The following is a 24,603-nucleotide window of genomic DNA, read 5'->3' as shown; positions in this document are numbered from 1 at the left end:
CCTCTTTTACCTTTATTGATGAGTAAGGACTCATCAATCTTTCTTCCACTGAAATCCACTCAATCAAAATGTTCTGACTAATCCAAATTATAACGGTGGTAGTATCCTAGACTCCATATAATTCTCCCTAATTTCTATTCTCACTATTGTTATAAGAAAGCTTTTTTTGTCTGTACTTTGTTTCAGCGATGAAACTATATTATTACTTCCATCACACTTTCTCAAACTAAAATGCCAACCATTAATGCTCCACTGGGGTAGCCACATTGTTCAAATGCCAAATGTACACTTGCAAAAGATTATTTTATGGAAAACTCATACAGGGCAAGCACTCACAAAGTGATCAGAAAAATCAATACAAGGACACTTTCAAGGTCTCTCTTAAGAACTTTACAATTGATTTTATGACATGGGAGACACTGGCACATGACCACCCAGCATGATGTGCCCTTATCAGTAAAGGTGCAGTGCTGTATGAGCAAAACAGAATTGAATTAGCTCAGAAGAAACAAGAGATGCTCAAAGTTAAAGAATCCACCCCAAATATTCATAGGGACTATTTGTGTCTGGCCTGTGGCAGAGCATTCTGAACTTCTATTTGGACACACTGTAATTTGACTCTAATATGGTGATATCATTTTGGTCCTCTCTTATAATGAACAATAACCAACCAAGCAACCAATATTTATTTACTCTCAAATGGGCCTTCATTGCAATAAGAGGGCTTCTTCTCCCTCCCTTATTTACTCTTTTATCCTATCTCACTTCTCAAAGCAGCTAGTCCAAACCTCTTCTCCCTTCAATCCCTCTCATACATGCACCATTCTTCCTACTCATACACACACGCCTATAGCCAAAGACATTTTTTTTAATTTACTGAAAAAAGGAAATATGTTTTTTCACCTTTCTTCATCTCAAAAACTCTTGACATCATCTTCTATTTTATTTTCTTTCCGCTGGTCTCAGAAATGACCCTTCTCTTTGCCAAAGCCAATCCTATCTATCCATTTGATCCTATTTTCCACTCTATCTTCTCCTGCAGTTTATGTATTCAAAAATGTTCCATCTCTCTTGATTCATTATCCTTTCCCCATGAAGTGGTTTCTTTTCTTCTTCCTTTGAACATGACAGTCTCCCTCATCAAATTTTTTGCTGAGACAATTGGGGTTAAGTGACTTGCCCAGGGTCACACAGCTAAGACGTGTTAAGTGTCTGAGGCCAGATTTGAACTTAGGTCCTCCTGACTTTAGGGCTGGTGCTCTATCCACTGCATCAGCTAGTTGCCCCTTTCCTCATCCTTTAAAAAAATTTTTTGACAGTTCCTATCATTGATTTGTCTTATATTTTACTATTTCTCTGCTCCAAAATGAAGCACATCCTGTAAACTCAAGTTGTATCTATTATTGACATACTCATAACTTATGTAATTCTTTAACATCTGCTCTGATCATAGTGGAGAGAATTGTCAGAAATACCTGGGTTCAAAATCCATTTCCAACCCTGTTGTTGGACTTTGGATTCATTTTTCTTATATGTAAAATGAGAGATTTAGATTAAAATCTAAGTTACCTTCCTGGTCCAAAATTATGATATTATGATGCTTATGATCTATGTCTACTGATGCCTTCCCTCTAACTCAGACTAATATCTTAGTTCTAAATATCCTAATTTTGTCAGTGATACCAACATCCTTCAAGCAACCTAGACTCAAGTTAAGTTTGACTCTACCTTTCCTTCATCCCTTTTCCAGCCAGTTACCAACCCTACTTGAATCTTTGAAAATTCAATTCATATATGTTGTTAGAAATGATATGAGTTAATTTTGGTTAACTTTTTTTTTTCATTACAAGGGAGGATTCTATTATGGAAACAAAAATAAAAGTGATATACTAAATAATATATTTAGTTTTTAAAATTCTTTTCAAAAAGCATTTCTTAAACATCTGGTATGAGTAAGGCATTCTGTTTCAATTTCCACTTAAATACAAAAATTCCCATACCCTTCCATTCCCACCAACTTAGTCTCTTTAATTCAATTCCCCAACAACTAATGACTCAGTTACCGCAATTTACTTCTTGACTATTCTCCCTCTCTCCCATTTCTTATTTTATATTTATTCTTAAGATCTTCTTTCTATATTTGATGACATTTCATCTTCAAACAGTTTTTTACACCTATGTTGAAAAAATCTTCAAGGACACTATACTTCCCACAGGACAAATTCCAAATTACTCATTCTAACATTAAAAGTCCTCAGAATTTGGTCCAAATCACATAGCTAATCTTATCTTCAGTTTTTCACGTAGAGAAAAGAGAAGCTGACCTAGGACAATTCTCTGAGAGATACCCAGTTAGATATTATGGCATGAAGTCTATAAACTATATAAACTTTCCTCTAACTCAATTCTAAATCCTCTATAATCAGGTTTATGACTTTATTATTCAACTGAAAGTTGTCAGTCCAAAAATATGGTGATCTCTCAATTGCCAAATCTAAAGGTGTCTTCTCATTTTTTATCCTTGTTTACTTTTCTGCAGCTTTAATTTTAATTGCTGATTTATTGAGATCTAAATTTACATTTTTTATTGAGTAAGCAGGAATTGATATCCTAAGATTATACATTTTAGTCACCCTAACAGCTATGCTCTGAGCTTTTGCTCAGCTTCTTTCAGCCTTTAATAGGATTTTAATGGAAGAATCATCATTAATAGAGACAAAGTTTGTGGTTAGCAGAGTGACGTTAAGTCATTACTTCCCACCCAGTTTTGGACAAGTCGCTCATGACTTGGCCAGAGTGGGAAAGTGGTTCAGAAAAAAAATAATTACAGATTCATTCCATCATTAAAAGTTTGAAAGTTATTGTTGTGAGCATATTTGCTTATGATCTAAGTGTTCTTCAAAGTATCTTTTATTTTTAATAAATAATCTAATTTCCTATAAATAAATCTAATCATCCAAGCAGTCCCTCTAATCATATCATTCAGTAAAAATCCTCAAACTTTAACAATTTCATTTTTGCCCACATTTATTTTATTTAAGGAAACAGTAGAAAAAAGAAAAATGGAAAAGGAATATAAAACACATGAAACAAAATAAAAGAAAACATTATCATGTACCCAGCAGAACATCAGGGAGGATTCAAAATATATAATAACAAATACCAGTTCATTGAAGCATGTACATATATATCTATGTGTGTATGTGTGTGTGTGTATATATATATATATATATTTATGTAAAGGAAATTATATTCATGAGTGTTCATCTTTACTTCCTTGTAAATTGCTCTTTGGTTCTCTGTTGTGTACCTTTTATTGCTTTATTCTTTTTTGTCCCTTTCATTCCCCCCACTACTCCCAAGCAGGCTATAATTTAAAAAGGATATATTTATATGTACATATGTAGATACACACACATGCACACACACATATCTTTCCTATACTTGTTGACTCTTTGCATTAATTCTGCTCCTAATTTGTCTTGCTTTTACTTAATTTCCTCCCACCCATGGATCCCTCCCTTGTCTTCTTTCCTCAACCTTTGCTTTTCTGTCCGCCTATCCCCCCTTATTCTTTATAGATTTTGGAGGATGCTATGCCCATCATAGTATACAGATGTAGAATTTTTACATTTCTATTTTTAAGCCATTCCCAATGGGAATAGGCTTTCAGAACTATGAACCCTCTTACCCCCTCTATTGCCTCTGTGTCTATTTTTCCTCTGTACTTCATTCATATGATATAATTATTAATTTTACCTTAACTCTGCCCCAATATTTCTTTTGACCTGTTGTATTGTTGATGTCAATCTTCAGCATATGCTATAAATTTCCCATGTTAAAAAAAAAAGTGTAAATGATTTATTTATCTTGAGTTCCTTGAAATTGAAAAGCTTTGATATTGGCTCTTATATGTAAAATTTTCTATTAAGTTCTGGTTTGGTTGATAGAAAGTCCTGAAAATCTGCAAGTTCATTGAATGTCCATTTTTTTATTCAACATTATACATAATTTTTGCTGGATATAATATTTTTGGCTGCAGACCTAGTTCTTTTGATTGTTGGTAGATATGTTTCCAGGACCTGCGGTCTTTGATTATGGCTGCTAAGCCCTGTACAATTCTAATTGTAGTTCCAACATATTTGAATTGTTTTTTTCTTGTTTCTTGCAAAATTTTCTCTTTAATTTGGGGATTTTGAAATTTGGCTATAATGTTCATGTGTGTTTTCCACAAAGGGATCTCTTTTTCCTCTCATGTTCTATCATTCCAGGACAATTTTTTTGGATTATTTCTTGTATTACTGTTTCAAGATCCTTTTTTTGGTCACAACTTTCAGGCAGTCCAATTATTCTTATGTTTTCTCTTCTTGATCTGTTCTCCAGATCTGTCATTTTTTCTTAGATTTCACATTCTGTTCTATTTTGTCGCCTAAGACTCCATCCAGTAGCACAGCTGGACCTGGCATTCCCAATCGGCAAAGGTTCACTCAGTCTTCCCAGGTTCAGACCCTGACTCAACAAACAATACTAACGGTGAAAGTGTCTGTGATTCCTGCTGAGGCTCCCCTCACAACCAGCTAAACACTAGGGATTCCCATTTGGAGTTTCTATGGAGCTAGCCTGGAGTTGTTTGCACTTCACATGAGTTAATCCCAGCATCTGGTCTTTCTTCAGATCTCTGGTTTTTCTTCAGATCTTCTCGAGTGGTATCAAGAAGATTTCTGTTCTACCCCAAATCTTCTTGATTTTGCAAGAATCTGTTTACCCTGAAGGGAAAATTTGTTCTATTTATGGAGAAAACCTGGAGAACTTGAAATTTCACAACCTTCTCTTCCATGTTCCCAGAAATCTCCTCAACAATTTCATTTTGCTTCTGGAAGGGGAAATAAAATTTTTCTACTTCCCTCCTTTAAAAGAGTAAGCCAAAACCACATAAATAATTGAATGGACTGCTACCTTCTCTTTCTAGATATTACATTTTTGTTAGTGTTTTGTGACACTGATCTCTCCTGATTCTTCTTCTATCTGTCTGCTTCTTCTCAGACTTTTTTTTCTGAGTCTTCATTGATGTCATGGTTTCTAACTGGCAATCTCTCAGGTATTTGTCATAGGTCAACTTCACCTTTCTCTAAAACTTTTTTATTTAGCAAGCTCATCAGCCCCTAAAAGCTAAGCTATCTTCTTTATTCAGATGATTCCTATATCTATATTTCCAGTTCTAATCAATTTGCTTATCTCAAGTCACATGCTACCAATTCCTCAATGGATATTTCAAAGTGGGTATTCCATAGGCATCTCACACTCAATATGTCCAAAAGGAAACTCATTATCTTTCCCCTAAACTCTCCCCCCTTCCCAACTTTCCAATTATTATTAAGAGAATCATTATCTTTTTTTTAAATTCTGGTTCAGAATTTTATTTTCAACTTAGACTCTTCACTTTCACTCATATTATACATACAAATCATGGCCACAGCTTGTAATTTCTTCACAACATCTCTACTATACACTCCTCTAAAATCCCACAGCAATCATTACCCTTCAATAAATCCTCATGACCTCTACCTTAGATAATCTTCCATTTTCTCTCTCTGCCTCAAGGTCTCTTCCTATTCCAATCCATCTTCCATTCAACTGCCAAAGTGTTTTCCCTAAAGCACAGATCTGACTATATCAGTTTTTCTCATGCCTACTCCACTCAGTAAACTGCAGTGGCTCCCAGTTATTTTCCATGATATATTATAAAGTATTTAATTTTTTATTTAAAGTTCTTCACAACCAAGATCCTTCCTATCTGTCCAGTCTTCTTACATTCTATTTCCTTTCATGCTCTCTTTGATATGGCCATGCTGATCTAGTTCCTTTTCATTATTCACAACTTTCCATCTCCCATCTTTGTATCTTCATATTGGGTTTTCCTTATCCTTGGAATGCTCTCCTGCCCCACCTCTGACTTCTAACTCTGGGGAACTCTTGATCTCTTCAACATTACTTTCAGCTACTAGTGTAATCATTCTAAGTTTACCTTCCATCTTCTTTGAACTTATCTTTTTTATAATTAATATTATTTTATTTTTATAATAGATTTTTATTTTTCAAAATACATTCAAAAATTTTTTCATCATTCACCCTTACAAAACAATGTGTTTCATATTTTTCTCCATCTTTCCCCTCACCTCTCTGCTAGACTGCAAGTTATCCAATATAGATTAAACACTTTTGCATTTATGTTATATAATCTGATTTATATATGTTATCTCCCACAATAGAATATAAATTTCTGGAAGACAAAGACTGGTTTTGGTTTTTGGGTTTTTTTCTCCATAGCTCTAGGTCTAGCACAGTGCTTTGTACATAGTACTATGAATGCTTGTTAACTGACTAATTTTAAAACATGCTCAGTTTCCCTAATTTTTTTCCCTCTGGCACCCTCAATTTAATCATTTTATCTGTTTTTTTCTTCATTGGAGAAAATCTCCTAAACCCACCTCCATCACCTAGAAATTTATTCCCCTACCCCTACCATTATCCCACACTATCCCCAAATAAACAATAGCCATCTCCCGTTAAACAAGAGAGGAGGAAGGAGAGACAGGAATAGTCTTTCCAGCTTTCTTAAATGGGGCTTGCCCGGACCCAACTCAGTCACTCTGGGCATCCTAGGAAGTTTACCAGAACAAAATTTTAAAAATCATGAATTTAGGCATTTAACGCAGTATGTGCACACACAGTAGGCTTGATGGGGAGGGCAGTGCCCTATGCTCCCTATATCACTCCACATTGGTAGCTACCTACTTATATAAACAAATATAGAGAGAAATAAATATATAAACATATAAGATAAACCAGCCCTGACTGAGAAAGCAAACCCCAAAGGATAGATTTTACTATTAAAATAACTTTTATTTATTAATTTTACATGAGTACATTATAATGTAAATACATTGACAACATAACATCAATGCCATTCAAAACAAAGCATTTTTTTCCTTGTCTGACAAACACCCTTATGATCATTGAAGGAAGGCATCCAATTCCTTAGAATTCACAGAACTAGACTTTCCCATGTAATCTTCTCAATATGTAATGTAAGCTCCCTGAAGGCAAGAAAGTTTCTTTTTCAAAAAAAATTTTTGCATTCTCTGAATTTATCACCTCATACATAGTCAAGTGCTCACTCATTGAGCAATTGATGGATTGACTGAGAGAAGACTAACTGCATAATTAACAAGTAGAATGTAATATTATTAAGAGCAAAGATTTTTTTTTGTTGTGCAGTATTTTTAACCAAAAGCCTCAAACGTAATATAAGTCTAATAAGTGCTCATTGATTGAGTAATAATAACGTTGTGTTCTATTAGCTCTCTTCCAAAAGAGCTTGCTTAGTTGTGTCCCTTACAGACCTAAGGAAAATCAAAAGGTTTGTGCCACCTGTTCCTTTCACCTCATCATCTGATGATTTCTGTCCTTTTTCACTGTCTTGTTTATTTGATGGACTTATGATATACGTGTTCACCACTTGAAGATGATAGTTTCTGATATAAACTAGAGCCTTTACACAGTCATTATAGGCCTTCTTCAGCTCAGTATCATCACTGGAGCTGACAAAATCTCTAACAGATGACTGCGAGGCAACTGCCTCAAGAAAGCGCTTGTGAGGTGATGGCATGTAGTTCCTCATTTCCTCAAGGTATTTAGCACTCTTTTCATCTGAAAGAAGAGGAAGACTTAGGGTATTAAGCAGTCATTGAAGAAAAGGATGGAAATGAGGGATGGGGAATGAAAGGGAAATCAATGATACTCAAAAGTAGGGTAAGAAATACAAGCAATGTAGTGATACATCTGGTTACCATATTATGTTATAATTCTACTTAATTATAATAAGGTAGGTGTCAATCTACACTGAAAAATTGACAAAATATATTCCTCATAGCAAAACAATATTTAGATGGGGCAATGATTACCATCCTATTCTGTAGAAGAAGAAACATTGGTTCAGAGAAATGAAGTACAGGACTTGGTATCAGAAGCCCTATCTCTGTCATCAGTTGACAAAAATAATACCTTAAGCACAGAGATTCACCTCTTTCAGTCTTGTTTACTTCTTGGCCATACTAACCCTCATACTGCCTACCCTCACAGGATTATCATATAAAATATTCATTAAATAACCCTTAAAGCTCAATTAAACATTGGACTTGTTGATGATATATTTTATTATTGTTATTATTGACTAGAATTATTAGTTCAACTATTGGAGCGGGATGGTTTTGTGATTGTTAAACCCTGGAAATACTATTGAAGAAAGGTAAGAGTCTACTATCCTGTTCTGAAGTTTGATCTTCTCCATAGGCCACCATAACCAAATGCCTTTCATAGGAGCCTCTGGATCTTGATTTCCCCCAACTTCTCACTTGCACTCCTGTTTTCTGACCATTTTCTTAAGTAGATTTACCAATCGGTAAGTCCCATTTCAATGAAGCACTTTCCATATTACAGCCCAAGGGAATAAGCTGTGCTTCAAGTGTCCTTGTCTGTTTCTATAGTACTATATCTATAGCGTTTTTTGAATCTCAACTCCCAATCAGAATTCCAACTTACCATTTTCAGTGGTATGTTGGATCCCTAGCAGAGCATCAAAACACTGCATGATGCTACTCTGGGCAGCACTTCCCCCAGCAAACTCCTTGGGTATCTCTGACACCCCTTCATATATCAGGCCTTTTGGCAAGAATGAGCAATTCTTCCAGCTGAAACAAAATAGAGAAAAAAAGGTATACTTATGTTTGCCAGAGAAAGTCTTTTGCCTCCACCAGTTTTCCAAAATCATTTTTATAGGTATGAAGATAAAAAGTAGGGAGAACAAATAATTTTATTAACTCTTTGATTTTTGATCATGAACCCTCCCTGCCCCCAATCAAATCAATTCCTTAGGAAAAAGATGGTTTTGGTGATACAGATTGAAAGAGGTTTGGTAGCTACCATAAGAGTAAGTCATGCATTAACATTTTAAGTGCTTATATATTATTATTTAATCTCATTCTTATGACTATACAATGAGATTGCCAATAAAATTTTCATTATACACATTTTACATATGAGAAAACTGAAGCTAGCTAGAGAAGTAATTTGTCCAATATCTCATCAGGCAATGATTGCTAGAGTCAAAATTCACACTCAGTACTCTTTCCACTGCATCATATTATACTCTTTCTAGTAATGAATTTTCCTTCTAAAGCAGAATTAATCATTCTGACCCTTCTAAATGAATGCACCACGATCTAACTAAGAAGTAGGATCTAGAGCTATAACTTGCAAATAGCTCCATGTTATCTCTAATATATTATGCAAGAAGATGAGGTTGTTGGGAGAGTGTTTCTGTGGAGAGAAGTTTCTTTGTTTAGAGGAACTAGTAAAAGGAGGGAATCACATACCCAGCCAAGTAGACACGAAGAATATTGAAAAAGTCATCGGGATTCACGTGTTCTGTTGAAAGATTGAGACAGAAAGAAAGATCATGAGTTAACTGTCTTACTAACTTGTAAAAATACAAAGCAATCCATCTTCTTTCAACACTGTATTTTGTGATATCTTCAGAAGGACTATGAGATCAAGCTCCCTAACTAAAGAATGCCTAGTTTATTTTCACACAGGAAATCTTTCACCCAATAGGCTCTGATCCTTGCACCACCCTCTCCAGGCTCTTCTCTACCCACTCTCAGCAAGAACCCTTCACCCTTAGAAGAGTCTGCCTCAAATTCTCCATTCTGAAAACTAGTAACATCTCTGTGAGGATCATTTGGGCTTCCATTTCTCTCAACCCTCAGTTCTTATCCTTGACATAGGCAAAGGAAGACTTACAGTTTTCAAACTGAAGTCCCTATGTTCAAAGCAGAAGAGAGGAATTCCACTGCATCACCACTTTTGAATTACTGTTACCTATTTATCTGCTTGTTTTCTTTGAAACCTATGACCCTGACCTCCAATAAATAATCTTTTCTTATATTCCTTCTTTTGGAAATATCATCTACTCATGATTTCTATCACCAGGAACTACCTGCTGGATCTCTACTTGGTTGTCCTATAAAGAGGTCAGACCCCAATATGTTTTAAACATAGCTTCTTAAGTCAGCCTCATTTCTACCATTCCCAATCAAAATGAAGTAGTGGGAGAGAGAGAAGAAAGGGGAAAACAGAGTAATACAGAGAGAGACAAAGAAAAGAGAGGAGAAGGCAGTGGAAAACAGGAGTAAAAGAAGAAGGAGAAGGAGGAGGAAGAAAAGAAGATGGGAAGAGGAGGAGGAAGAGAAGAAAGAGGAGGAGGGGAAGAAGAAGGAAAAAGAAGAGGAGGAAAAGAAGGAGGAAGAGAAGGAGAAAAGGATGAAGAGAAAAAAGGAGGAGGAGGAAAAAGAGGAAGAAAAGGAGAAGAATGGGAGGAGAAAGAAAAAGAGGAGGAAAAGCAGGAGGAAAAGGAGAATGATGAGAAGGATAAGAAGATAAGGAGAAAGAAGAAGGAAGAAGAAGAAGAGAAGAAGAGGAGGAGGAGGAAGAAGAAGAGGAGGAAAAGAAGGAGGAAGAGAAGAAGAAGAAGAAGAAGAAGAAGAAGAAGAAGAAGAAGAAGAAGAAGAAGAAGAAGAAGAAGAAGAAGAAGAAGAAGAAGAAGAAGAAGAAGAAGAAGGAAGAGGAGGAGGAGGAGGAAGTGGAGGAGGAGGAAGTGGAGAAGGAGGAGGAAGTGGAGGAAGGAGGAGGAGAAAGAAGAGGAGGAGGAGGAAGAAGAGGAGGAGGAGGAGGAGACAGGGAAGGAAAGAACAAGGAAAGAAAGGAAAGAGAAAGGAGGAAAGCAAGGAGAGAAGGAAGGAGGGAGGGAGAGAAGGAAGGAGGGAGGGAGGGAAGAAAGGAAGAAAAAGGAAGATCCTTTTCCTAACTTCTATATTTCTATTGAAAGCATCACCAATTATACAGACTTCAATCCCAATCTGCTCTTCCTTAGACATGGAATCCAAACTGGCACCTTATTTTTGAAATCTCTCTCTAACCTTCCCCCTTCCCAACTTCTCTCACCATATACACTATCTTGAATACAAACATGTTTTTTTTTCTTTATTTTCACAATTCAAATTCAGTTCTTTGTCATGTCTTCCATAGACTAATAAGGAATAGTCTTAAAATCAGTCTTCCTGCCTCCAGTCTCTCTGTTCCTAATCATCTTTTATGACACTGTCTAAACAATCTTTTCATTGCACTATTCTTCATTCAGAACTACTCATGATCCTTCATTGATTACCAGACAAAATAAGAACTCATTGCAACAATTTTCATTCCTATAGAAAAGATCCACCCAATCTGTTCTGAATCTGTAACATATCATGAGTAGAATCTTATACACCTTCTGTTCATTTACTTTAAGTGTTCTCATCTATCAGTATATCTAACCCAGGAACTTAGCTTATGACCTTGGACACCATGGATGTTTATCTTTTTTTTGAAAATTGACATTTTCTTCATGTGAAATAAAGATATTTTTCATATTTTTTAACCTGGGGTTAGCAATAACATTTATTTCTTAATATTGACACCATTAACTATGAAACCCTCCAAGAGACACTGAAGATAATGTGAGATGACTATCACTTTTGGCAGCTGAAGAAACTGAATTGCTCAAGATCTGGTCAGTTGATACTAAAACAGCTCCTAAAGTTTAAGTGTTTTGCACATTTGTCTAACTCAGCTAATGCAATCTTCAACCATCCATTGATAATAATTCTTATTATTAGAAGTTCTGAATTTAGAGTCTATACTACTTCACCTAAATACATTACATACCATGAACAAGTTGGAATGTTTCATATGCCTCATAAATAGAAGAGGCCACAGATTGGAGACTTTCTTTGAGGGACTCCGAGTTCTTTTTTTTGACCGCTTCAAATATATCTGCAATTGCCTTAAAGTAAAACAAAGCAAATACAATCAGAGTCTCCTATAACTGAAAAAATTCATGATCCTCAATTTCAAAAGCATATATTATATTCTAATTTTCCTTCCTGGGAAAAGTTCACAATGGGTCAAGTAATCTGGACGCCTTTCACTTTGTTCATGCAATCCTCCTATTTGTAAATTCATATGTTATTAGTCCATATTTTTATGCATTTGCAATTTAGATATTGTTCAGAATTGACTTCTTCAGGCACCAATCTGCCCAATGAAAAAGGAATATTTGGGACCTGGATTATAAGCGCAATTGAAGTACCAAAAAAGCAACCTAAGAGTAGTGGGAAAATATTTTATATCACAACAGATTTTAAAAATTTAAATTAAACTAACTCTAAGGTTATATCAGATTGGCTACTGTGACAGAAAAGAAAAATCATAAATACTGAAGGGACTGTAGAAAAATGGGGACATTAATGCATGGTTGGCAGAGCTGTGAACTGATCTAACTATTTTGGAGAATGATTTGAAACTAAGCCTAAGAGACTATGAAACTGAACATATTATTTGCCCCAGCAATACAACTACATGGTTTATATCCCAAAGAGATCAAAGAAAATTGAAAAGGACCTATATGTACCAAAATATTAATAGAAGCTCTTTCTGTAATAGAAAAGAATTGGAAATGGAGGCAATGTCCATCAATTGGGGAATGGCTGAACAGGTAGTGCTATATGATTGAGATACAGAACTATTGTACAATAAAAATGATAAGCAGAATGGTTTCAGAAAAACATGGGAAGACTTGTAAGAACTGATGCAAAATGAAGCGAGTAGAACCAAAATTTTATATACATTAACAACCATATTGATAAGATAATTAGCTGTGGAAGTCTTAGCTACTCTATCAAGACAATGACTGACAATAGTTCCAAAGAACCCACATGAAAAAATGCTATCAGCATTCAGAGAGAGAACTGATAAATTCTGAGTGCAAATTAAACCATTATTCATTTTGTTTTTCTTTCTTTTAAAGTGACATAACTAATATGGAAATATATTTTCAGAGATTTCATATGTATAATTGATATAATATTTCTTGCTAAGAGAGGAGAGGCAAGAGGGTGGGAGAAAAGTTAGAATTCAAAATTTTTAAAAGTAAATTTGTTAAAAAATAAAATAAATAGGATTTTTAGGAAGGAAGAGCAATAACACTGCATTCAATACAACTACAGAATGTATAAAATAGCTGGGAGCTTAGTTACAACAACACATACAGGAGTAGTATGACTGCAATTACAAAATGCAAAAATAAAAATAATATGATATTTTGAAAAAATAATACACAAAATTTTCATTATATCATGGCTCTGGTCTTCGTGTATTATAGCTTATTCACTAAAGCACATAAAAACAGTCCTTCAAATACTGTTCAAAAATACAGACTCCACAATTTTTGGATCAATCAAGGATACAATAAAGTAAGGCTATCTTGAGTTAATAAGACTAAAGGAACTACAACAATAAATTTCAAATTTCATGAGAATAATGGATGGTTAAACATTACACTGGTATCTTCAATATGTTAAAACTCAAAGAGAAAGGACTCGCACACATTGGGAAGACTATATAGAATTTCTAGGAGGACAAGAATACCAATCATAAAGAAGGAAAAGGCATCAGAGGGTTGTAACACATATTGGTAAGAGGTATCACTCATTCACAGATGGAACATTCACATTAATGAGACCACCAGTCCCTGGAATCTTCAATTTTAAAGATATTGGATGTTTAGAAAAGTGTGATTTCACCAATGTGAATCCTCCCCAATATTGATGCAGATCTCAGCCTCTCCGGCCCTCATGAGTTGCTCCTGAACAATCAACCTTGTCCAACAACCTGTGGTGCTCTTATTTGATTTGGGTCCCAAGGAACAGATCGCAGTGACAGATTACAAAGCAGTGATGAGCTTTTACTTGAAACGTCTCCATCTTGCATGACTTGTCAGTATTTGCCCTTCACTGGCATAACCTGTGACAACCCAAGTTCATTTCCATGCCACAATTTTTCACTGGACTAGGACTTTAGAGAATGTGGTTACAGGTATTCAATTTGTCATATGACTCTCCTAAGAAACAAATCTCATGTAGATAAACATACCTTCATTGAAGAAGCAGCTGCTTTTTCAACCAGTAAAGAAACTAGGAAAAATCCTTTGCTGCAATCCCCACCAGGAAATGAAAATAGAGTGTCCATGTTGCTAAGAACAAGAAGAAATCCCAAAGTTAATATTGTTATGTGAAATATCATAGAATAAGAACTAGGATTGTACATTGGAGGTCATCTATTTCAGCCCCATCATTTTATAGATAATGACACTGGGCAAGTACTAGTCTATAGTCTCAAAGTTGGTAAAGTATTAAAGGCAAGATCTGCATTCACATTTATATGTAACCAAGTCCAGCATTTTGCTATAATTGCCTTAAGCAAGTGATGCTATCTATATCTAGAAGTGAACATTTAAAGATCAATTCCATAACTAATATTATACATATCGTTGTAATAATATTTACCTAGAGATGTAAACATTGTTAAGATAGAAAACTCCCATTGTAAGGACTTAATTATACAAACACAGAGAAAAAATTACAATTTGTCTCATTTAATCAAAAGAATTTATTTGCCACCTACTATGTTCTCAGGATAAACAAGTGATAGGAATTATCTTGTTCTTGCCATGTCTAGTAATTTTAAAAAACAGTTACTATGCCTGTATACTGCGTATATATGTGGTTCTATCTAAATCTACTCCTATTTGAAATAATTCCTTGAAAAAAAATAAAATACTTACTCATAAGTCATAGGCCTTATGGAAGCATCCAAGGAAAGAAAGAAAACAAAAAGAGAAAAAAATTGTTATATCCAAGTTCTTTAGAGTTTTAATTAATGTTATTCCTACATCCACAATATATTTTCATGCTTTTATGTTCTGCACTCGAGCTTGTGCCAATATTTAAGCAACACCCCTTCCTTCTTGTTCTTTGTTTAATTTTCTATTGTTGGTTCCGTTTTTTGAAAAAGATGTTGATAAGAATAAAACAGGGGCTGAAAAAACATGCCATAAGTTTGGTTGTAGGTAATGGAGATACTTAAGCAGAAGAGGAGAAAAATAAGGTGAAGATGGATAAATGATAACTCTATTCTGACATCTACAGATTTTCATATGAAAAAGAAATCTAGCTTTTAGGTTTTCTTTTCATCCTTTTTCTCTACTTTCCCTCCTTCCCTCCTTCTTTCCTATCTTCTTTTTTTCCTTCCATTTTTCTCCCTCCTTTCCTTCCTTCCTTCCTTTTTGTTTTAGGCCCAGCAGGTAGAAGTGAGAATGGAAAACAGCAGTTAAAGAGAGATAGGTTTCAGCTCCAAATAAGGAAAAACATAATATAAAGCTCTAGTCAGCACTGGAATGGACTGATAGAGGTGGTAATCAACCCCCATTATGGAAGTCTCTAATCAGAAGTTCTAGAAACTCTTCTGCAAGATATCATTCAGCTATATCCTTGTTAGTGTGAACAAGAAATCCCAAGAAGTGGTTGCTTTTTTCAAATTCACATCGAGTATTCCCTTTGGGCTGGAGCTGATTGTCATTTATTACATAACTGTAATTTGTAAAAGAGGGAATTCATTTGTTGTTCACATTATGGAGAGCTAAATGTGGTGGGAATTCTTTCATCAGGAATAAGTTGGCCTAGGATAGTTTACCTCTCAGACCTATGGAAGAGGGAGGAATTTATGACCAAAGAAGAACTAGAGATCACTATTGACCACAAAATAAAAAATTTTGATTATGTGAAATTGAAAAGTTTTTGTATAAACAAAACAATTGCAGACAAGATTAGAAGGGAAACAATAAATTGGGAAAACATTTTTACAGTCAAAGGTTCTGATAAAGGCCTCATTTCCAAAATATATAGAGAATTGACTCTAATTTACAAGAAATCAAACCATTGTTCAATTGATAAATGGTCAAAGAATATGAACAGACAATTCTCAGATGAAGAAATTGAAACTATTTAGAGACATATCAAAATATGCTCCAAATCATTATTACTCAGAGAAATGCAAATTAAAACAACTCTGAGATACCACTACACACCTGTCAGATTGGCTAGAGTGACAGGGAAAGGTAATGCGGAATGTTGGAGGGGATGAGGGAAAACAGGGACACTGATACATTGTTGGTGGAGTTGTGAACACATCCAGCCACTCTGGAGAGCAATTTGGAACTATGCTCAAAAAGTTATCAAACTGTGCATACCCTTTGATCCAGCAGTGTTTCTACTGGGCTTATACCCCAAAGAGATACTAAAGATGGGAAAGGGACCTGTATGTGCACGAATGTTTGTGGCAGCCCTGTTTGTAGTGGCTAGAAGCTGGAAAATGAATGGATGCCCATCAGTTGGAGAATGGTTGAGTAAATTGTGGTATATGAACGTTATGGAATATTATTGTTCTGTAAGGAATGACCAGCAGGATGAATACAGAGAGGACTGGCGAGACTTACATGAACTGATGCTAAGTGAAATGAGCTGAACCAGGAGATCATTATATATCTCAACAACGATACTGTTTGAGGATGTATTCTGATGGAAGTGGACCTCTTCGATAAAGAGAACTAATTCAGTTTCAATTGATCAAGGATGGACAGAAGCAGCTACACTCAAAGAAAGAACACTGGGAAATGAATATAAACTGCTTGCATTTTTGTTTTTCTTCCCAGATTATTTATACCTCCTGAATTCAATTCTCCCTGTGCAACAAGAAAACTGTTCGGTTCTGCACACATATATTGTATCTAGGATATACTGTAACCTATTTAACATGTAAAGGACTGCTTGCCATCTCAGGGAAGGGGTGGAGGGAGGGAGGGGAAAAATCGGAACAGAAGTGAGTGCAAGGGATAATGCTGTAAAAAATTGCCCTGGCATGGGTTCTGTCAATAAAAAGTTATTTTTAAAAAAAGGAATAAGTTGTACTAGATCATCTCAGAGGTTCCTTCCAAGTATGAACTCCTGTGCCCATGATCCTGTTTTAGTCACTTCTTAGAAACTCATATTCTTTGCCTATAAAATAAAGGCTTTTTGATACATCTGTAATATATTTCAAATTCAAAAAAATCCAGTGATTATGTCTGTTAAACTTTCAGATCAGTTTCATTGGGGGATAACAGAGAATGTCAATTCCAAAGCCTTTGCCCAGTTCCACTGTGTTCCTAGGCTCAGTTAAGGAAGTGCTACATACCCTAAGGGATCCTTTTTCTTCCAGTTTGCCAAAACACAGTCTGCATACACCAGTATTGGAGGTAAGCCAAGTTTCTCTGAGAGATTCCAGAAAGGGACAGCAATATTCCTGGGCAGCACCTAATTAAATTAGGATTCATTTGTAAATATTTCTTAAATATTATAAATATTACTTATATTTCAGTTACCAGAAGGTAACTTCTTACCTTCTTTTCTAGCTTACAAAAATAAAAGCAACAGGTTGTGTTAATTAGCACTTCATAATTATAAAAGCACCATGTGTATGTCCATATGTATGAATCCTTATACATTTATAAACACACACAAGTGTATACATGTATATTATATCATTTGATTATTGAGGGAGACTTAGAGAAATAGCTTGGCAGCTAACATAGGTATTATCACCACTTTTGCAGAGAAGGCAATTCTTAATTCGGGTGAAATGACTTACAGCACTAATATCACATGTTCACTAATTAGTAAATTGAAGACACGAATCTATCTTCTAATTCCAATTTTGATGCTCTTTCCAAAATGCAAAATAGCTATTTGAAATACTCAACAACTATTGTAACATTCTGTGTCAGTGTGCTTGCTGTAATGGCTATAATGTAAAATCACAGGACTTAAAACCAGAAGATTCACTTTCTTTCACTTATAAGTTGTATGACCATCAGTAAGTTTCAATATTTCTGAGTCTGTTTATTCATCTATAAAATGTGATCATTTACAATTTCTACTCCTCAGGGTTAGTGTGAGTATCAAATAAGGTCATGTATATAAAAGGCTTCTCAAATCCTAAAAAGCTTCATAAATATCTATCACAATACTGCCATTATTAGAACTAGTATATCTATATCACTGTAGAGATGATGCTCTTGTTCTTGTTTAAGTCATTGTTCAATCATATCTGACTCTTAATGAACTTTTTGGGGGTTTCTTTTTTCTATTATTATCCCAGATGAAGAAACTGAGGCAGAGAGATTTTGAAACTTATCTATAATCACACAGTCATTAAATGTCTAAAGGAAAGATTTGAATTCATCTTCCTGACTCCATGTCGAATCTATTCACAGTTATCTACATCAAACTCCTTTCCTGAGAATGACCACCCTATTTTGTATTATCTTATGCATTAGAATGTAAACCCTCTGAAGGCAGGTAGGGTCTAGATTTTATTTTGATCCTTAGTTCTTAGCATAATATCTGACACTTAGGTTCTTTTTGTTCAATCATCTCTTTCTGGGACTTCGTTTCCTCACCTTCCAAGTAAGAAGCAGTGAACTAGATGAATATCCTTTGAGGTCCCTTTTAACTATTATGTTCTTATTCTTGAGAAATAATATTGTGGCATCAATATGAATAGACAAAAGGGGAAGAGAGAGAATGGAAGCCAGAGAGAATGTATTGCAATGATCATGGGTCCTTGAGGTGAAAATGTCTTTGAAAATCAAAATGTTAAGAATATGCTGAAAAAATAATTTTTAAAATTTGATTAAAATATGTTTTTCTGTGAAAAGGTTTTTGTTGGAGTGCATATGTACACATGTATGTTTTAACATTACTTTCCATTGACATAAAGATGCTTTGGAGATTGTGTGGTAGAGAGAAAAGATGATCTGAATTTGAAGTTAGGAATCTGAGCTGGCTTCTTCAACTCCATCCCTTAACTGTGTAAACTGGGATAAGTTACTTAATTTTTATGGGCCTCAGTTTCCTTGTCTGTATGATCAAAGAATTAGACTATATAACATAAAAGATCTTTCCTCCTCAATCTATCTTCTTACCTGACTCATTTGACCAATACATCCCAATCCCAACTAAAGAAAATAGACTTTTAATAAATCAAAAGCCAAGATGAGCTATGAAAAATGAAAACAGTTCCCATTTACAAGCAATTTGTATCTCACCTCAATCTCAGAGCAACTTTGTAAGATAGAAATGCTCTATAAAAGTCTTCATTTTACAGATAAAGAACATGAAGTTCAGAGATGAAGGGCTGAACCCCAAGCTATTAAGACTTGAAGTCCCCTTATGATTTTAGATCCATCATTCTTTCCACTGTGCTCTGACTGCTCTAAACTTAAGCATGGTGTGAGAATCCTGATAATTTCCACCATCTCAGCAAAACTGAAGTTGTGACAAATCTGAAACATGGAGATTTTAACATGGATAAAAATTGGATATGTAAAACCTGAAATGAAAGACTCCAACAGAGAAAAGCAAGATCTCCAAACCTCCTTGGTATTTTTATCTTGCCACACGTAGCCCATGGTGATGACTGCCAGTGCCAGATGTGCGAGGCGCTCTTCCTTGTATCCTTGGAGTTGATCAATACTAAGTTCTGGCAGCTTCCAGAAAAAAAGAAAACATTTAGGCATACAATAAAAAATGGCTTTTCTAAGATTACAAAAAAGCATAATAAAAAGATGAGTAGAGAATAAACTTCAAACCTGCTCAGCTTCTTCTCGAAATTGACCTTTCTCCACCAGAGAGGGCAGATTTTTTGCAAGCTTTACCCAGACCTGGTAGCGATCAGGCAGTTCCTCCTTGATAGAAAGAATAAAAATGTAATTTACTCATCTTGTTCCCTTATCAATAGGATTCCATCATTCTAACAGTCTCCCAGTCAATCTGTCTTTATTTGAGTCTCTTGCCCTTTTCAAATCCATACTTTCTACCACCACTAGATTCCTCTTCATTCCTCCACTCTAGACATGTCCATCTCCTGACTATCTTCAGCATATACTCTACTCACTCATGTTATGTACCTTAGTTCTTACTCTGCCTTTCACTTGAAACACTCTGCCCCCTCTCTCATGACCTCTGCTTATCCAGATCTGATTCATCCTTTGGTAGCAAACTCCTCAACAGAACTCCAAGTGTTTCAGTTACTATTGATTCACCCCGCTTTGGTATTTTTTTAAGTTTATATTTTTCTAGTAAGAAACATCCATTTCCCTTCCCTGTCTGCTCTTGCTATAGAAAATGATCAAGCTTGCATTGTGAGGCAAAATAGATTTTTACATTGGTCATGTCAAAAAAGTGTTAACCTTCACTATGATTCCAGAACTTCTATTTCTGGAAGTAGGTAGTACGATCTTTTGGATTCCTACAGAATTCATGTAATGTCCTTCAGAGGTGTGGGGCATGAAAGACTGAAATGATGCCTGTCTGTGACAGCCATAGGAAATAGGGAAGGTAGGAGAATGAAAACAAGTTTTTGATAATTAATGACTTCTTAAAAATATTAAATGTTCTAAAAACCTTTTCTGAATTGTACATTCTACAGAGGCATAAAAATGCTTCACATTTCTAGAAGTGTTTTTTGAGGCTCATAATGTATTTTTCATATAATAATCAATGAGAGTAGATAGGCAAGTCTTATTATATCCATTGATCAAATGAAAATTGAGGTTCAGAGGAGTAACATGGCTTGCTTAGGATGACACAAGAATCATGACAAGGTAAATTCAAAACCTTATCTTCTGCCTCCTAGAACAGAGCTCTCACCATTTTCTATGCTGAATCAGCATTGCTCTTTTCAGCCTGCCCAGTTACTTCAGCCTCACTAGACCCTTATCTTCATCACTGATGGAAATCATCAGTACTAATAATTCAATTTTTTTTTCCTTTTGTTTGCATCTGTCTAAACTGCTAGTACAGAGTAGGATCTGACTACAGATGATAATTTGGGCACTTCTTTTTAGTTATTGAGGACTTCTTTTGAAAAATCTATGGGTTACTCTCAAAATGTGATATCCAAAAGATTTTGGGAAATGATTTATTCTCCTTTGTTTAATAGTAGATAATTATGAATTGTTTCTGGTTAAGCTATATCACCATCTGGTAGGCTATTTCCACCTTTTCTGCTTACAATATGAGCACTATCAAAATCAGAATGTCAGCATGAGTATACAGAATATATCTAATTGGAGATTACCCAAATGATGCAATTTTTGAAGAATGTGGAGGATGGGGTTGAGGGAAGTACTGATTCTTCCCATCTTCCCAATTCTTCCTGTTACTTTTTTTTTTTTCTTCCTGTTACTTGTTGACCAAAAAGTATTTAAGAGAAAATAAAAACTCCTTTTTGAAATTGAGGCTCAGAAAGGCCACAGAACAGGACATACTGCTTAAAATTTAAATGTCATTAGATATTCAAAAGAGGTAATATATGAACCTGATATAGAGAAAAGAGGACTTTATTGAAAGGAGGGAATTATATTTCTATCCTAACACCATGACATATAATCAATAGGAGCTTGGGCAAGTTACTCTTAATCTTGCTGAGCCTGAGTTTCCTTCTCTATAAAATGAAGGAGTGGGATTAAATGGTGATCTGAATTTTCAGCCTTTAAGTTCATATAAAATGCTTATATCTACTATTGCAAAACATCTATTTATACATATAATCACACAATCTCACAATGAATAATTGATATTCTATCCCATCCACATAATATGTCCTGTCTCTTTATTATAAAATCAGGGGAGAACAATGGGATAGGGGGTAGCCATTTAAGAAGAGGAAAAAAAAGTATAAAGAAAAGAAATTTGAAATAAACCTAAATTAATCTGATCTCTAATACTGATCTTGTAAATACACTTCCCCAAAACAAGTGAGCTGTCAAGTTGTAATTCAGTATCTTATGTAAAGCAACATGTGACATAAACATTCAATTTTAACAGTCCCAGTGCAATGGTAGGAGATTGACCTAAAATGATTTCTTTAAGAAGCCTTAACCACAGAACAATCTTAAATAAATCACAGCATACTTTCCCCTACCTGTAATAACAAAATAACATACAGGTTTGAGCAGTCAGGAATATTCACATTTCTATAGGGTTTTATTGTTTAAAAAGACATTTTCTAAACACTTTTCTAAAGATTAACCTTTTGGCTCTATAATAGTGCTGGAAATTCCTAATAATCCCAGGTACCCAAGTAAGTACCTCATCCTGCTTTAAGATTTCAACTTGGTGAATGATACACTTTTTTCAATAAGATTCTCCTGGAAATCTAGATTTGGCTTGTTAATCTAGTTATCAAGAAAAGAATATTCATTTAATATACATCAATTTGGAAACTTAGTAGCTAAGGTTGACTTTTCCAAATCTGTCTCACATTTTTGTAGTTCATTCTGAAACTTAATAAACTATTAACAAATAGTGATATTAACTCAGCCCATGACTTGACAGATTTGTATTCTCAAAAATGTAAATTGAACCTGTTTAAATAGATTGCATATGCCTTTTTCAATATTTATTAGTAGTGAATTTACCTTCTTTTGATTTATGGGTCATTTTTCAAAATGTGGTTTCATTTGTTCATACTGTGTTTTTTTTGGTTTGTTCATACTGTGGTTTTTCACATCTTTTACAAAACTCAAAATACTCACAACCATTGTTCTTAAGGCACGGATATTATAGTGCTGATATCACCAATATTTTTACCATTATTCTCTTTTCTTAATAAGAATTTATACATGTTTTGATTCACTTCTAACAGTAAAGCAACATATTATAATGAATGTACACTAGTCTAGAAGTCAGAACACCTGCATTTGAATCCCCAGTCTGACATTCACTGTCCATGTGACCCTGGGAAAATCACTTAGCCATTTTGAACCTCTTTTTGCTTATCTGAAAAACAGAGATAAACATATTCCTATGAAATAAGCACTTTAGAAGCATTAGAGAGCATTATACTTCTAAGCTATTATTATTAACAAAACTCTAAACAGTATACTTTATCTTATTTCATCTTCCCTATCACTGTGTGAGAGGGAAATCATTGCTCAGAATTACATAATTACTCATAATGACTGAGTCAGAGCTCAAACCTCAGTCTTGTGAATTCAAATTCAGACTTGCTGTGCCCATTGCAACTCAAACCTAACTTTTGAAATAACTTCCCTATTAAGGAATAGGTAAATTAAATGATTTGCTTGATTAGCTCCAAAACTAACATAACAGCTATTTTGATTTACATTTGGTTACTTTATCAACTACACAGAATGTTATTGTCCTGGATCCAAAATCAGTAGAGAGAATCCCATCCTGGTTTCTATCTTCCATTTAGTTTTTTTTTTTTATTTCAGAAAAGTCATTTTATCTTTCTAATCATCAGGTTTTAATCCTGTAAATTCAAATGGTTGGAATGGGTTCCAATTCCAACTCCTCTGAACACTGTTAATTTTCTCAAATAAGTAATATTTCTCTTCTTCCAAGATGCCATGAAAGCTTTACAAGACCAGAATCAAAAAGATATTCTCTATACCTGGCATTATTTATCAACAGAGTTGAATCAAATAGAACACAGATAACAAAAGTATTTTGCTATATGTTTAAATTCCATATCTTACCAATGGATCTTCCAGAATAAAGCCCAAATCTTTTGAAATGTGAAATTTCTCTGGGTGTTCTAATGGGTTCTCCAGCAGAGCCATCTTTTCTTGAGCTATGGTTCTAGTCTTCCCCTCAGTGTTCTACTTCTGGGTAGAACTGTCCAGTAACAGCCTATTTATGGACTCCTATATGACTCCACACACCCTCACAAACAACATTCAATAGGAAACTTTGTCACCACACTTATATCAAGTTATGACATGGACCATACTAGTTTCATTTTCTGTACTTCATGTGTCACTGGAAAAGTTATCAATGTATAGAACATCTTAATATTTTCTATCTCTATTTAGAAAGAGAAAGTACTTACTCCAAGAGATGGAATTTCTGATTCCAGTATTCTGATATTCATCTCCATTATAAAATTAATTCAGTCAAGCAGACAGAAATGTTCACCTAGGCTGATCAGGACAACATTTGCCCTAAGTGCTTTTAGAGATAAATTGATCTCTTATATTTTTAAACTTGATGTATACTTCTACAATTTGTTAGTGACAATTTTAGCTTGTAATAGATATTATGGGGCAAATGAAGTGGTCCTATAACTTATCATCATAGGTGCATAGACTTAAAACTAGAAATTAATTTAATCATTGTCTAGTTCAACCTCCTAATTTTAGAGATGAGTAAATTGAGACACAAAGAAGTTGGCCCAAGGTGAAATAGATGATAGGTAGAAGAGTTGAGATTTGAATCCAGGTCCTTTACTATTTAATAAACCCAAAAACTCAAGTTTCTAGGATAAGAACTCACTATTTGACAAACATTGTTGGAGAAATTGTAAAATAGTATGGCAAAAACTAGGCATTGATCAACATCGAACACCCTCCACCAAGATAAGCTCAAAATGGGTTCATGATTTAGATATAAAGTGTGATGGTATAAGCAAATTTGTAAAGCAACAAATAATCTACCGGTCAGATGTGTGAAGAAGGGAGGAAAGCAGAAAGCTCAGAACTAATTT

At 34.7% G+C, this 24,603-nt stretch overlaps 1 protein-coding gene and 1 long non-coding RNA gene across 2 annotated transcripts in view; one reads left to right on the top strand and one right to left on the bottom strand.

The window, feature by feature from the left end:
* Window positions 1-24,603, top strand: part of LOC127548256 (uncharacterized) — a 191,294-nt gene that overhangs the window by 123,779 nt on the left and 42,912 nt on the right. The gene's annotated exons all lie outside the window — the stretch shown is intronic.
* On the bottom strand, window positions 6,883-23,709 carry LOC127548254 (indoleamine 2,3-dioxygenase 1-like). The gene is made up of 10 exons (XM_051975565.1): window positions 23,597-23,709; window positions 19,682-19,777; window positions 19,466-19,579; window positions 17,227-17,345; window positions 14,780-14,794; window positions 14,089-14,188; window positions 11,824-11,941; window positions 9,435-9,486; window positions 8,602-8,750; window positions 6,883-7,710 (listed from the first exon to the last, which is right to left on the bottom strand). Exons 1-10 carry the CDS (start codon window positions 23,678-23,680, stop codon window positions 7,358-7,360), a joined length of 1,200 nt encoding a protein of 399 aa, XP_051831525.1. The 5' UTR covers window positions 23,681-23,709; the 3' UTR covers window positions 6,883-7,357.

Source organism: Antechinus flavipes, chromosome 2, assembly GCF_016432865.1.
Source record: "Antechinus flavipes isolate AdamAnt ecotype Samford, QLD, Australia chromosome 2, AdamAnt_v2, whole genome shotgun sequence".
NCBI lineage: Eukaryota > Metazoa > Chordata > Mammalia > Dasyuromorphia > Dasyuridae > Antechinus > Antechinus flavipes.
Note: the sequence above shows the minus strand (reverse complement) of the source record. Positions and strands in the feature narration are given on the sequence as shown.

What these genes read in the sequence shown, in the direction of transcription:
- LOC127548254 (XM_051975565.1), bottom strand. Translation starts at nt 23,680, where the DNA reads ATGGCTCTGCTGGAGAACCCATTAGAACACCCAGAGAAATTTCACATT. An exon ending in CAGCTGCTTCTTCAATGAAG is followed by an intron (nt 11,942 to 14,088) that starts GTATGTTTATCT and finishes TTTTACTTTAAG; the next exon opens with GCAATTGCAGATATATTTGA. An exon ending in CCAACATACCACTGAAAATG is followed by an intron (nt 7,711 to 8,601) that starts GTAAGTTGGAAT and finishes CTCTTCTTTCAG; the next exon opens with ATGAAAAGAGTGCTAAATAC.